The sequence below is a fragment of the Physeter macrocephalus genome, chromosome 16 (assembly GCF_002837175.3).
Source record: "Physeter macrocephalus isolate SW-GA chromosome 16, ASM283717v5, whole genome shotgun sequence".
NCBI lineage: Eukaryota > Metazoa > Chordata > Mammalia > Artiodactyla > Physeteridae > Physeter > Physeter macrocephalus.
In genome coordinates, this window is record NC_041229.1 from 80,329,006 (window position 1) to 80,345,372 (window position 16,367).

A 16,367-nucleotide genomic window follows, 5' to 3' on the forward strand; every position below is an offset into this window, starting at 1 on the left:
CCAGATGTCTAACCTGCAACCAGGATGGAGAATCACTCAGTTGAACTATCCAATAGCTTTCCCTGACTGCTGGGACCCACTCCTTGCTTTGCTGCTAATCTTTTTGTAGTCACTTGGGGCTAAATGCACTTAAAATGTGGTGTTATACTGCATCATTCAATTTCATAGACACTTGCTGAGTGCTTGATGGCAATATGGACTGCAGTGGGTGCATAGATGAATGAAAATGCCCATGGCCCTAGAAGAGCATAGGGTAAAACAAGGGGCTCAGTCACCTAGACACATAACTACTGCCTGGGGAGGTAGCAATTACTTTTTTCCGGGAAAATCCTGAAGGCCTCATAAAATTGAACCTTGAAGATTCTATAACATGTGGGAATAATTTTTATTTTCTTAGTAGATGATTCCTTTGTAGGAAGAGGCCTGATTAATGGAAAGGTTGCTTTGATAAGTCCACCATCATGTTCAAAAGTGCCTTGGGCCAGTGCCTGGGTTTGGAAGATGGAAGCTTCCCTGTGTAACAGAGAGTGGGAGCTGGGGAGCAGGGCTGAATGCCGTGTAGGGAAGAGATCAAAGGAACACTTGGCAACGTTTTCTAAAACTGGAGGCTCAGGAGGCCATTTTTAATAAGATTTTTTTTAAGATGAAATGATAGGTATTATGGAACGTAAACCCCACCTTTCATATTTACTAAGAAACATTCAGTAAAATACATATTGCTCACCAATGATTTGGTAAGAATGAATTCTGTATGGAAAATACAAAGAAGTGCTGAATCCAACTTTGAGATGGGCTGAGTAAAATCAGAGGATGCATATGGGTAGAGCAACATCTTATGGGTAGGGCTGCTGGATTTAGCAAATGAAATTCCAAGACACACCGAGTTCAATTTGAATTTAAATAAACACAAATAATATTTTAAGTGTGTCCCATGCAGTATTTCTACATACCTATATTAAACATTATTCATTATTTATTTGAAATTCAAATTTAACTGAGAATCCTGTATTTTATCTGGCAGTGGGTTATGCTTGGGTGGGGTTTTTACAATCAGGGAATCAGGAAGTGAACAAAGTCATGGTGGAGAGAGACTGCAAAGTGTACTTGGAGAATAGGAAAGGGTAGGTTGGGAGTGGTCTGAGAAATACATTAGGAAAATAATCTACAACCACACCCTAGAAGGCTATGAATGCCAGTCTGATTGATTTATGTTCTGTCAACAATGGAAATCCCTTCAATATGTCAAAGGAAGGAAAATCATATTGTCTGTTCATCCATCTATCCATCTATCCATCATTCTACATCAATGTATCTGTATCAATAGCACGTTGGAAAGCACATGTCCTCTGAATTAATATAAAGTTCTGCTATGTGCTCACTGAGAGATGTTTGGCAAATCACCTAGCCTCTCTCAGCCTCCGTTCCTTGAGAAATGGGCATAATTAGGTCTTCATCCTGCACTTCTTATCAGGATTATCACACTGTCATAAAATTGCTGAGCGGACAAGGCCATCTTGAATGACTTCTTGAGAACTTTTTTAAAGGTTCCAATACTGTGTGTACCAGCTGATACCCTTGTTACCCTAAAACATTCCACTCAGTCTGTCTGTTTCATCCTTTTGCAAAAGCACTGGACTTTATCCCTGTGTCCTTAGCAGTGAGTAAGGACAGCATCCCTGTCTCCTGCCAAGTCAGTTGATGGGCGTTGCCATTCGTATAATGTGTTACAAAGCATTTTCACATGATTTCCATCGAATCTTCAGGGAGATCCTCCTGCTATCATGAGAGGATAGATTGTGGTGGGGGTAACAGATTGGAGGTGGAGAACCCACCAGAAGACTATCATGAGAATCCAGGCAAGAAGTAATGAAGACCTGAACTAGAGTAGTGGAAAGGGTGAGCTGAAAATGGAAGGAACGGATGAGAAAAAATGGCACACAAATAAAAACAAAGGGAAGTTCTGACACAGGTATTTGGTCTCTCTAACATTGCTTCCATTTCCTCTAGGGACATGTCCCGGATAAGGGTGAAATCGGATATTCTTTGGCAGTTTCAGATGACACCACCCCTAACTTTCCACTGGATGAGAGAAGGCTCAAAATAGCTTCTGGTCCCACAGGCTAGTGATTCCAAGGACTCAGATTCCTGTTCTGAAAAACACGGGGAAGAAGCCAGGCACTTGCCCACTTTTACCCTCTCACCAGCTGACCCTGCTGCCTGCTGACACAGAGCATTCGCCAGTTCCAGTGAGCCCCGTGGCCTGGCTAAGCTGGGCATCTCCTGCACTGCTGCTCAAAGAAGCCCTCCAGGAAGGGGCCAAGAGACATAGAGATGTTTTTCCTACTAAGTGTCAATCAAACTGACTGCTCGGCAGTTTGAGGTAGGGGTCGGGGGAGACAGAAAAATTAGAAGGGGCAAAAGACAAAGCCAAATGTTAACCTAATGGTCACTCTGAAAACAGAGAAGACATTCCAAACAATCACATCTTTTTGCTTGAACTTTATAAAGTCCTTTGGAGTCCAGCATAATAAGACAAGCTTTAGTGAAATGACGTGTGCAGGTTTGTCTCTGGCTCAGAGCAGCCTGCTCAGAGGTGGGACAGGTGATGACCTGCCTGCCTTCTGGCCGGTGGAGCTTTTATCTCTGCACTGCTGCCACTTGACCTCACCTACAGGCTCAGCCCTCCTGTAGAGTTTGTGCCTCTCCTGTTCTTGATCACAGTGAATCTGAAGGAGTTTGAGGACCCTAGTTCAGGATTCAGTGTTTAACTGAGGATGGGTCATCCCATCCTGACTCTGAATGTTGATTTTCATATCTAGAATTGTTCTTTTTTCCATGGTAAGTCTTCTACTCTATTTGATTTCCCCTAGGTCTAGGGTCTAGTTGGTTAATCCCCAGACATTAAACTACAATGCCCAAGTCCTAACCACCGGGTTAGGACCAGAATTCTCTGATATTTCTGACTCATGCTTACCCAGAGGAAGAGGAGTCTAGGGTAGTGGTTCTACCCTGGCTGGTCAACAGAACCACTGGGGAATTTTAATACAGATGCCTGGGTCCTGCTCCCAGAGATTCTGATTTAACCTATCTGGGGTGGGGCCTGGGCATATGTATTTTTAAACCATTCCCTAAGTGAATCAGACGTACAGATCATGATCAAGAGCCATGGTCTGGTGATTAAGATTGAGGGTCTTGGCATTTGCAACAATGTGGATGGACCATGAGGGTATTATGCTAAGTGAAATAAGTCAGACAGAGAAAGACAAATACTGTATGATCTCATTTATATGTAGAATCTAAAACAGCTGAACCTTAAGTCATACCAATGTTTTCTCACGTCAGTCTCCCAAGGCAATAGAAACAAAAACAGAAATAAACAAATGGGATCTAATCAAACTTACAAGCTTTTGCACAGCAAAAGAAACCATAAACAAAACAAAAAGACAAGCTATAGAATGGGAGAAAATATTTGCAAATGATGCAATCAACAGGGCTTAATTTCCAAAATATACAAACAGCTCGTACAACTCAACAACAAAAAAAACCAACAACCCAATCGAAAAATGGGCAGAAGACCTAAAGAGACATTTCTCCAAAGAAGACATACAGATGGCCAACAGGCACATGAAAAGTTGCTCAACAGCTCTAATTATTAGAGAAATCCAAATCAAAACTACAATGAGGTACCACCTCACAGCAGTCAGAATGGCTTTCATTAAACAGTCTACAAATAACAAATGCTGGAGAGGGTGTGGAGAAAAGAGAACCCTCCCACACTGTTGGTGGGAATGTAAGTTGATGCAGCCACTATGGAAACAGTATGGAGGTTCCTCAGAAAACTAAAAATAGAATTACCATATGATCCAGCAATCCCACTCCTGGGCATATATCCAGACGAAATTATAATTCAAAAAGATACACGCACCCCTATGTTCACAGCAGCACCATTTACAATAGCCAAGACATGGAAGCAACCTAAATGTCCATTGACAGATGAATGGATAAAGAAGGTGTGGTACATGTATACAATGGAATACTACTTAGCCATAAAAAAGAATGAAATAATGCCATTTGCAGCAACATGGATGCAAGTGGAGATTATCATACTAAGTGATGTACGTCAGAAAGAGAAAGACAAATACCATGTGATATCTCTTATATGTGGAATCCGAAATATGACACAAATGAACCTATCTAGGAAACAGAAACAGACTCTGTTTCGGACATAGAGAACAGACTTGTGGTTGCCAAGGGGATGGGGTTGGGGGAGGGATGGAGTGGGAGGTTGGGATTAGCAGATGTAAGCCTTTATATATAGAATGGATAAACAACAAAGTCCTACTGTATAGCACAGGGAACTATATTCAATATCCTATGATAAACCATAATAGAAAAGAATATTAAAAAGAATATATATATATATACATATCTCTTTCTATATATATAACTGAATCATTTTGCTGTACAGCAGAAATTAGCACAACATTGTAAATCAACTATACTTTAATAAAAAAATTTAAAAAATGAACTTATAGAAATAGAGACTAGAATGACGGCTATCAGGGGCTGGGGGTGGGGCAAATGGGGAGATTTTGGCCAAAGGATACAAATTTCAGCTATAAGACGAACATGTTCTGGGGACTCTAATGTACAGCATGGTGCTTATAGTTAACAATACTGTATTGTACACTTGAAAGTTACTAAGAGAATAGATCTTTAATGGTCTCACCACAAAAAAGAACAGTAATTATGTGATGTGATGCAGGTGTTACTTAACATTATGGTGGTAATCATTTTGCAATATATAAGTGTATCAAAGCAACACATTGTACTTAAACTTACACAACGTTATATGTCAATTATATCTTAATAAAGCTGGGGTGGGGGCGAGAAAAATGCCAGGGTTATAGTGAGCACGCCAAGAGATTATTAACAGAGGCAACAGCAAACTTATGAAGAATTGTAGGTGACATACGAACAATGAAAGGAAATGAAACAATGCTGATTTGAAAACAATTGGGGGTCTTGAGATTTTATAGATGTGGCTTCAAACCTGACTTTATCATTTATTAACTGTGTGACCTTGGGGCAAGTTATTTAGGCTGTCTGTTGTCAGTTTCCTGTCTCTAAAGTTATATGTATCACACAGTTGACGTGTATTTTAAATAGCATGTAAAGGATCTAGCACGGCATCTGGTACATGGCATCTGGTACAAAATAGGTACAATAGCATGGCATCTGGTACTAATATTATTGCCCATGTCAAACTCTTCCCCATGTTCAATCAGTTCCTAGGGTAATCATTCCTTACTGGGCTTCTCACAGTGGATCATCTGTCTGAAGCCCATGGAATTCACTCTCATGTTCACATGCCTGTAGAACATGCTTTGCCCTTTCACACCCAAATTCTGCTCCAACCTGATGGGCATATCCAGTCCTCAGCCCCTTGACTTTGCTGCCAGATTGATCCCATCACCTATAGGATCTGTTCTTGAGAAACTGGGGGGCTCAGGCCAGCAAACTGAGTCCATCTCCTGGGTCAGTTCTATTCCACTGGCAGTTACTACACAGAGCACAGCCTTAAAGACGATTCTGAGACTGCAACTAAGCTCAGCTAGGACTTGTTAGCAATGTCTGTCCTACATGGAAGAGTAGGGGAGAGATGGCACATGTGCTGCTCTGTTCCTGATGCCAACCCAGCAGGGCCAGGATCACTGCACTTTCTCTCCTCCACCAAGCCCAAACACAAAACAACTTGGTACGTTTTTGACCTAGGGAGGACTGGGCATTCCTGAGTTTAGCAAGTGGTTCCAGAACACTCTGCCTGTCTACCCAAACCTGGCTGCTCACAGGAAGCCCTTCCGAGCTGCTATGAGGTAGACTGGGTGACAGCTGCCTCATTTCCAGGTATTGGAGACAGCTGACACAAAGCTCTAGAAACCCTGCCCTCAGATTGCCCAGCACAGAGCAGAGTTGCGTCCACTTTTGGAAGGGCCCGCACACAATATGAGCCTCTTGGCACGTTAACCCTTAAAAGAGCAAGCCAGTGTTCTCTCGAAAGCTAAAACCTATAAGCACCACTAGTGCTCTACCTTCCTGATGGCGGCCCAACTCTTCTTAGATACGTAGCCCTCTCCATTTTTTTGTTTCCATATTTTCCCAATGCCCTTACACTGTTTCTATTTTGCAGGGGTTAGCAGAGTGGCCCCAGACCCAGGCTGCCTGGACTCCAGGTCCTGCTCTGCTACTCACTAGTGATCTTTGGCAACTTAATTGAACTCTCTGTGCCCTAGTGTCCTCATCTCTAAAATGGGAGTCCTAATCCTACCACCTAGTCTATGGACTCTTGTGAGAATTAAGTGACACGTCTGCACAATGTGCCTCGAACACTGCCTGCTCACAGTAAGCACTAGTCATTCTTACTGCGTGAAGGGCTGGATGGCGTGCAGCTCAGCGGTGAGGTGGGATCTTCCTGACGGGTCACAGCTATTTTTAGAAGTATGGCTGTGGCGCCTTGTTTTCCTTTCTGACTCTGTGAGTTCATCCATTTCACCCTGGCTTCAGTCTTTTCCAGTCAGCTGGGATGGACATTTAAAGGATAATGGGCTTCATTTGGATTGTACAACCTAGAAAGATGCCTTTGATTGTAGTGTATCTCCTTCTCCATCTGCCTAAGTGTGCGTATTGGCCAGAGTTTAACTGCCAAGGAGTATATTGCTAGGGGATACACAAGAGTTGACTCCCTGAGTCTTCCAGAAAAGACAAGTGGCCTTGGATGCTTAATGAAACACAGATGAAATAGGATCCTCTCTAGGAGTCAGAGATTATTAGAGAACAGTCTCCGATATCTGCTCTAGGTGAGCCCAGCTCATCCGCAGTCAACAGAGTAAGAGTTTGACACTTTTCCATGGGACCATCACTTTTCTAAGTGCTTTATGTGTATTGACCCATTTGCTTTTCACAAAATCCTATGAGGTAGGTGGTAGTATTTTTACCTGTCCTTTACAAGTGAGGAAATTGGAGCACAGAGAAGTTAAGTAACTTGCCCACAGACACACAGCTCTAGTGTCAGAGCTGAAATTCAGACCCCCCAACCCTCAGGCTCCAAAATCTATGGTCCTGTGCTCTGAGGGGTGAGAAGTTGGATCCCAGAATAAAAAGAGTCCTGAGGTCGCCAGGAAGGGAAGATCAGCATGAACGGGGAGCAAACATAGATGGCACTAGAAAGAAAGTATAGGTTTTCAGAGATTCAGGCCCAAAGGGTTCTGGCCCAGGAATCAGCCAAAGTTGGGTAGCTGGAACGAGGAATTCCAGACTCTGCCTAACCAGCGAGGTTTGTCTCCTAAGCTAGCCAAAGTTCTACTCAGAATGACCTTCCCTGAAGGTTTGCTGTGAAGAAGCCTACTGGGTGTGGTGTTGCCATGATTCATCACGTGACACCACTGTCTTCAAGGCCATTGTCTCCAGAAAGAGGCTATACCTAGAGTGCTGGGGGTAGCGGAGAAGCAGGTTGAGAGCTGCATGACCCTGGTGAAGCTGTAAACCCAAAGGAACTGAGAGGCAAGTCCCTTCTGTTTTGGAGGGTTCTATAAACAGTGACTTCACAGGATGCAAATCCTGCAGTTTGATCCAGGGTTTCCTGACCTCACCTCAGCAAAACATACCAGAGCTCTCTTTGTCGGGCACCATTTCAGTCATGGAGTGACATAAAACATAGGCAAATATCATTGTCTGGCTTTGAAAGCAAGTATAGAGCCAGGCAGAAAATGTTTGCACCTTGAAGAATATTTGGGCTCCTCTTCCAAGGCATTTTCTGCCTGATTGTCAAACAGTTGGTAACATTTTCATTTTATATATGAAGTGAAAAGCTTCCTTGGGGCATTTCCCCCCTTCCTCACCTCCCATTTTGACACAGGTACCTCCTGATTTCAATCTTGTGATAGTGCCAAGCAGTAAGCGTGGAGGGACCCAGGAGATGGACGGTGAACTCTCATAATTTTCCCCAACCTTTAAGAGCTTCAGAAACCTCTTTAACCTCTTTTACCACAAATGATGAAGTAGGAAGAATGGAATGATAGACTCTCAGGGCTGGAATTTACCTCCAAGACCATCCAGTTCAGTCTTGTCCTACAATAGATGAGGGCCTGGAGGTCCAGAGACCAGAAATGGCTTTGGCCATCCTAGTTAAAGACTGAACTACCAGGACTCCTGGTTCCTAAGGTAGGCTTGTCAGAATTCAGGTTTCCATGTTGTCCAATAGATGGGTAGCATATTTGGACACCCTCCACCCCAGCTCCTAAACAGAGACTCTTCGAAGGCAGTTTGCAGTGTCTCACATGTGCAGGAATATGCACACACAGATACACACACACTCACACAGATGGGGTGGAGGTGCAAGTAGATTATTCTCCCGTCCTCCTTTCCAGAAATAGTTCCTACGATCAGGAAAAGGTTTGCCACCGAGGCTGGAGAAGCCCTTTGCATTTGCAATCTGGTCTTTCCGGAGGGGTGAACCTAGGACTCCTCAGCTGGACGTTAATAGCTGATTAATTCAGGAAGCTTATTTAATTTTAGCGACTAATATAGCTCTGTTTCACAAAGAGGGGGCCATGTTGGCAGATGCAGAGACCAGCTCCCCAGATGGAATCATCTTTTTCTTATTAATTTGCTGCACGTTGCTTCTCATTTCTCGCAGTCATTCCAAACGTGTTACAAACAACTACATGCTCTGGGTCCTGAATCCACTACTGCTATAGCTTTGAAAAAAAAAAAAAAAAAAAGAGAAAAAATATTGACTATCAACTGCAGTGAGCTTTCCCAGCACACATTTTCATGCTCGCTTTTTAAATCATTGCAGTCTCCCATCACTGAGCATTGCTCCACCTGGGAGCACCCATTGCTCTTGTGTTCTTTAGGAAATGAAAATCTGGATGGTTTGAATGATGTTTTCAGGGTCCTGGAAAGAGGTGGTGGCATGGCTGGAACTCACAGATCCAATTTCTTGGGCTGTGCTGTCTTCCTATTGTCTAGAAGAATATGTGGCAGACTGTCCACTCCCCCTAGTCCAGGGATTCATGAGCATCACCGGGAGGGCTTGTTAAAAACACTGATTGCGGGCCCCTCCCCCAGAGCATCTGATTCAGTAGGTCCAGGGTGGGGCCTGAGAATGTGCATGTCTAACAAGTTCCTGGAGATGCTGTTGCTGCTGACTGGAGAGCACACCTTGAGGACCACTGCTTAGTCCAATCGGAGGCGTGTACGGGTAGTACAATCTCCAGGTAAACGTTATTGGTACCTTGTGGAGAAGGTCTCTGATGTTTGGAGCGTTTCTATTTTGTTTTGTGTCTTTTTCCTCTTCCCCCCCCCCCCCTTGATATGCACCAAATTCGAGTTTGGAAACTATTACGATTATTTTTTAATGTTAAGGCTCAATGGAGAATGTAGACTAAACTAATTTGAATGTGTACCTCAGTACTTGGTATGGATTTTTCCAAAATGTGAGCACTTAAGCTAGACAAAAATATTTCCCCTGGGTTCAGCCATTCTACACAGACCAGCTGCTGGTTTCTAAGGAATCATTTGAACAGCATACAGTACCAAAGTGCAGTGCTGCAGAAGCATCCTTGTGATGAGCTCTAAATGCAGAACATACACCCCAAGCTCAGTCTTTCAACCAACACTTTTTCTTGTCACTTACAGGCTTATGATTATTAATACCCTGTCATTAACTACAGTGTTCTGTGTGGGGTATTTTAGGGCAGAAGGGCTTATTTTGGCGAAGGGAAAGTCCTTTTGTTTTGCCACATATAAAAAATTAACAGCTCACACTTAAATATACAATGAATGCACGGGTCCTATTTGTTTATTTTGCATGTGTGTTAGGGGTGGGATAAGAGTTAATGAATTGGAAGACTAGCTTTTACGAGTCCATGCTACTGACATCACCAAGCATACAGGGTTGTTGTTTTTCAGAAAAGCAAATGTCAGGTGGGGGAGCTCCTGATCTAGTATTTTGTGCCTAGCAACTAATTCAAGGGATTAAGGTAAAGGCCTATGGAAATCCTGTAGAGAGTGTGACATAAATGGCTCTTTTTCTTAATGAGGAATATCATGGGTAAGGCCACAATATTTTTCTACTATTTAAATGTATTCTTCAGGCAATTTACTGCATCTACTCACATAAAAAAAACGCTAGGAGGTTGCCTTTTTTTTTGCCTACAAAGAATTAAAGGGTGGCTAGAATTAAAGGAATAGGGGATAGAGGTGTGGGCCGGGTATTTATTAGCTGGAATGTACATAAAGCCTGGCTGGTTTGGAGTGGCTGCACCTACTCTAGCCACTGAATTTGGCTCTTAGGTGGGGAGTTCACAGCACCAACCACCAGTTAGTTTATTGTAACCAACAACCGTCAGATTCCCAATTAATTTCTCCTCCCAAACCAACCACCCAAACTTTAAAACAAGTTAAAACAACCCGCAGCTAAAAAAAGAAAAAAAAAGTCCAGATTCCATCACTAATTTTGCTGTTCAACATTTTAAGGTTGGATCAAATCTGTGGGTCTAAATAATTTATCTACCTACATTATGTTGATAAATTGTTTCTTATCCCAATTATCAACATCCTTTACTTAACAATGGCTTACCCAAATATGTAGCCACTTCCACTTTAACTGTCTTACAGAAGAGGCTTAATGTGAGAACATGGAGGAGACATGTATGTTTTAATTAGGCCTAAGCCCTAACGCTGCTAGGGTGCTGGCTGAGCTGAGGCCAGGCATGAAGGCTTCTGTTGCAGTTCATAAGGTGTCTGACATTTTATCCAGAGTCTAGTAACCTCTTAAATGAATCAGGGAAAATTTAGCACTGATCCATTCTACGAATTAGTTCAGATTCTCACTCAGAACTGTGACAGTATTCACAGAATTAGTATAGCTAATAAAAAGACTTCAAAGCCACTGCTAATGACCACAGAGGCTTATGAATAAGGTGAAAAACAATAGCAATGATCTGGGTTATTTCCAGGCATCTTCATAATGAAAGAGGTTTAACTGCTTACCCAATGACTAGAGTACAAATTGACTACTCCTGTTAAGTTCAAGTTGGTTAATTTAGGAGATGTCTCCATCTCTTGTTTGCTTGTTTCTTTGACCTCGTCTTCTGATGAAAACTTCCTGTCATGTTTACCAAACTCCTTTAACTTTAAGGAGTTTGAATGTCACATTGAATTCTCACTTCTTTTTACTCTAGATTCAAAAACCTTTTAGTCTTCCTCGACCGTGAAAATTGGTTAAGCCTGAAGTTTCCTAAAGTTCTAATTCATTGCTCGGTTCATTGTCTTCGCTGGCCGTGGGGACTTCTCCTAGGGTTTAGAGTACTTTGCAGACTCACTGGACAGACTAGGATGGAGGAATTCCTCTCATTCGATCTGCCCTTCCTTCTATACCCACAAATCTATGTTTGTTATGACTTTCTTGATCCTTATTTATAAGACAATACAAGAGGAAACCATGTGTGTGTATGTTTGAAATAGAAATGATACATTGCACAGATATAGTTCACCACGTTCTGGGATGGGTTGTCAGTGTTCAAATGGAGAGTCTAAAGAGTAGGAACAGATGCTTTTTTTCCTTAATGGCCCTTTCTCTCATTTAAAATCCTTCCATTTATTTCCCTAAGATTTAGCGATAACTTCAAACACTTTAACTAAATTACCCAGCAGCTTGGCAGCCATGAAAGAGGCAAATCTTTTTAGAAATCCTAGCAATCTGTTAGATCGTGGGTACTGTGATATAAAATCTGCGTGTTCCACGTACAAAAATTAAATCAGTGCAACGGATACGAGCACATAATGCAAATGGCACCATTTCCAAACGGAGGGTACATGACCTGCCTCTAAATATTGAATTTCTATGTTTTTTTCAGTCATTGACTTTCTAAATTTGGGCCAATTTATCCTCATTATCCCTAAGTAAACCTACTTTGATTTTTTTTAACAGTTATTTTATAATCAGATAGAGCCAGCCAGCCCTAATTCATGGACCCTGATGTTGCTAGGATACATGGCTTGGTATTTGATGAAAGTATATCACTTCAAAGGGGAAAACTTTCAAGTGTCCTAGAAAATGACACTCCCGTTTTCCACTGTGGAAGACAGGCCCAATCCTAGAGCTTCTTGAAAGCTCACAGACTGCAGGATTGGTCTCCCATGCTCTGAAATAAGCATCCTCTCTGGAGGGCTGTGCAATTGCTAAAACTAGTCAGGTTGGTCTTAAAGCAAGGAACACACGTATTTATAACAAAACACGTTGTCATGTTTGTTTTACAGTGAAGAGAAAAAAACCCAGAACCCCCAGATTTTATGTACTTTGAAAATATATTTAAAAACATTAAAAATTCTATATTTAAAACATATATTATATGTTAATTAGTACACTTAAATAGAACTTGTATTTACAATAGGCTTCTGATGCGATTAAGTTTTAATGCCAATTTTTTCAAGAACATAATTATATAAATATACTAAAATACAATAAATATTTTTTGTTTGTTTGTTTTACATGGTGAATAATATCTTTACCATAGAGAGAACAAGGCCACAGACATTTACATTGTCAATGGGAATCACCATAAAAAAAGCAACAGACCTGCTGCCATGCATGAAACACTTCTGCCACAAAGAGACCACAGCAAGACTTTAAAAAAACAAAACCAAACAAAACGGAACAAAAATGAACAGCAACAGAGAAAGATTTTAACAAAATCAACCTTAAGTCAACGTAAACCACCAAGCATGTGACTGTGATGTAGCTTATTGAATAAGAGACTGCCACGGACCACATGATTGCTGAATGCCTCCTACTCGGCCACTTAAGAGATCCGGCCTTTACAGTACACTTCCAGACTGTGATGGGGACTTCTTTGTTTTGTTTTAGAATTTTGTCCCTCGAAAGGAGGCTGTGAAAATTTATCAGACAGCAGATATTCCGAGTATTCATTACATATTAAAGATAATTACAAAGATAGTAGTTTCAAACAGCACAAAACAAACCTATACTACATAAGTTATTCCTTCTTTTAAAGACAGGTATTCAGGATGGTACCGTAAAAGATAGCCTCGTTCTAAATGTAAGACTGAATAAGTAGACATTATTTGCTGATGGTATCTTCATTCCCTGGGTCATGGTGGACAGCCTCTTTTGCTTATCCCTCACCCTACTAAGATGCAGCAAATTTCTTGAGGCTTTCTGATACTCAAGGACCCGGTCCAGGACATTTTCAGGTTTACACGATGGGCTAAATGGGCACTAATTTCCACTGGGATCCATTTTACCTAGGACCACTATTTCAGGCTCCCAACTCGACTTCTCCTAACCCAAGATGGCAGAGGTAAGGCAGGGACCCTCTCCATGAACAGAGAGGATGGTCAGGAGGTGGCTGCAGCCTTTACCGGGGAGCAAAACTTTGTCAGCTCTGTCCTGGCCTCTTCCACAGAGCAAGGCGCCTTCAAGCCTTTGGTGTCCTGGATGGGCAGACACCATCCCAAAGTCTTGTCTCTGGGCAAGATTTTCTATTGGTAGCCATGGTCATCCAACCTGAGTTTTGGGGCCTTTTCCTATTCCCTTCCCCTTTACCAAAATTTCTCAAAAGACAAAACCCTGGTTTCCTCAAGTCTAATTTCAAAGCAATAAGTGCTCATGTAGCAAAAATCTCCCATCTCATCGAATCCATTTCATGATCACAATGCCACCATGCAGTTCCAAAAATGTTCCAGGCTAATCCAGCTTTATGCAAAATTACTCAGAGGTGGAGGGTGTAAATCGGCTTGAGCGTGGTCCTCCAGCGAGAACCTCTTAGCACGGTTAGATAATGTAGGCACTTAAAGCGTGAGGTCCAAGCAACTTGACACGTGTCATTCCAGAGCCACCCCTGAAGGGTCCTTCAGTGGCCTCCCTTGCGGAATGTCTCAAGTACCCTTCCCCACCCCACCTAGACCTCAGCATGGCCGCTCAGAAATTCCTCCTGTACCACCTGGAAATGATAGGTCAGCTCCACACAGCCTCCAGATGGCTGTTCAGTCTCATTTCACTGGCAGTGTGGACTCCTGCTCTGATCTAGGTGTTTCTGGGTCTGTACAGAACTCTCCCTTTTGCTTGCAAGACACTTATATGCCTTACCATGATTTTTTTTTAAGCCTTACAATGATTGACCCAAATGTTTACCCCTCATCTAAAAGAATTTTTATTTTTGAATTATTTTTTGTTTTTCTCTCATCAAAAAAAAAAAAAAAAAGAAAGAAAGAAATCACTGTTCTCCATGCTTATATGAGTGCCACGATGTGACAAAACATATCTACTCATTTGCAGCAGTTGTAAAATATTTCAGAGCGCGCAACTGATTTTTCTCCCTTAGAGAAAACAAAACGAGGAGGGGACCAGAGGGGGTGGGGGGGAAAGAATGTTCTCCGAGTGAGTAAATGGAGATCTTTCCGACCAAAGAATCTTCCCCCGACCAAGGCCCAGAGGGTGAGCAGGCGCCTAAGAGGTGCGTCATGGGAAGTGGAGTGAGCACATAGTTCGTTTGCCTTAATTTTTATTCTCTTTCCAGTCATCTGATTGATACTGCCGACATCTCTGCAACATACAAATGAATCTTTTATCAACCAGACTCTAGACGGAAGGAATTCTTTCCCCATTCCTACACCCTGTGGGAACTAAAAAAACAAAACAAAACAAAACAAAAAAAAAACACAAAACAAACAAAAATATACCCCTCCCATCCCCCATCCCCTAAGCCAGTAAAGCGATGACAACAGCACCTTGACATTGTTTTAATTCCAACGCTATCAGAAGTTAAAAGCAGTAAAACAGATAGAGTACTAACAAGAACGAAGATACTTACTGTCTAAAATGTAAACGGAATGTTTTGGTTCAAATTTTTGTTAGGCTTTTTTTTTCTTTCTTTCTTTTTTTGTTTGTTTTCTGAAAGAGGACAGTTTGTTATCAATTCACAATTAAAGCAGCATGCAATTTATTAGTAGTATTTTTTAAACTTTTTTTTTTTTAACGTTTTCAATTCTTGGCAACGGCAACAAACCACAACATTATCGAGGAATGTAATGCAGACTTTTTAAAGTTGTGCGCAAAAAATGACTGTTTCCCTTCTGGTCATGGAAATGTCCAATAAATAGATCGTAGAACCACTGTACTGTATAAACTTCATTTATACATGCAGTTCATAAAATTATTTTTTTCTTAACTGAATAATTTACCCTGTTATGTATATATACAAATAGATCATTTTTGTCTCAATATAATCTATACAACATAAAGCCACTATCTTCCCCTCTTAATGGTCAATGTACATACACAGGAAGTGTCTATCCGTATGAACCGCCAGCCAATGCGCTTTTTGCTATCCATGGTGAGGGCCCGAACGTACGACTGGGTAGTTCGGCACTGGGAGTTCCAATGCCTCTTGTCTATGCCCCTGCAGCCCTCCTTTGTGTAACCCATGGGATTGCACTTGGTCTCGTAGAAGTACTGCTTCAGTTGGCCTTTCGAGACGGGGACTTTTTCGAGGACCGTGACTGTCCCGCCTGACATGTCCACTGCAGTCTTTTTATCTGCTGCCGTCACCCACTCGCTGATGCTGTCGCACACGCTCAGCTCCCCGCGGCGGGCAGGGTCCGAGTGGCGCCGGACCCTCATGGACATGTTCGCAGCATCCAGGTAATTTTTGTATTCCTCGAGCAGGAAGAGGAGAGGAGGCTCCAAAGGCACTTGACTGCTCAGCATCACCCGGGACGTGTACATGTCCGCGTCCTTATTGTTTTCCTCACTGGGCCGAACTTTCTGGTCCTCGTCCAAGAGCTCTTCGATCACGTGTTCAACAGTGTCAGCCAACGACGACGTCAGGCCTCTTGAACCCGCCTTGGGCCCATTCACGCTCTCCAGAGTCCCATGGGTCCGCATACCTGGGTAGGCCAAGCTGCCTTGTCCTCGGATGTTGGCTTCTTTCATGGGGGCAGCCTTCATGCAACTGAAGTATGAAATAACCATAGTAAGGAAAAGGATGGTCATCACTCTTCTCACCTGGTGGAACTGTAGGGAGAAAGCAGAAACAGGACACAAGACTGTTTAGGGCTTTCTTTTGCTGGGATACGAAGCAGCCATCTGATTGTAATTCCAGGCCATTCTGCAGGGTCAAGGTTTCTGCTGTATTGGTGATAAACTCCAGCTGCACCAGACACAGGTTAATGTCAGTAGTGTGCTCGATGGGCTTTAATATAAACCAGAGCTGTGCAGCCTTGGCCCCAAGGTTTAGCATGTAAACCCGAGATTAGATGGCTCCTGAGCAAGTGAAAAAAAA

At 42.4% G+C, this 16,367-nt stretch overlaps 1 protein-coding gene across 20 annotated transcripts in view; it reads right to left on the reverse strand.

Annotated features, from left to right (window-relative positions):
• BDNF (brain derived neurotrophic factor) overlaps window positions 1–16,367 on the reverse strand; it is a 179,875-nt gene that overhangs the window by 129,839 nt on the left and 33,669 nt on the right. For 11 of the 20 annotated variants that reach the window (XR_008619569.1, XM_055091438.1, XM_055091436.1 and 8 more), the window contains exon 2: window positions 15,365–16,099. Coding sequence is in view for 19 of the 20 variants with exons in the window: in XM_055091438.1 (XP_054947413.1) it covers window positions 15,365–16,078 (714 nt within the window). In the remaining variant the exon portion in view is untranslated. Of the gene's footprint in view, window positions 1–8,443; window positions 8,757–12,466; window positions 14,630–14,794; window positions 16,100–16,367 lie in introns of those variants that run through there. The other 9 variants (XM_055091442.1, XM_055091445.1, XM_055091443.1 and 6 more) reach the window with 5 other exon arrangements.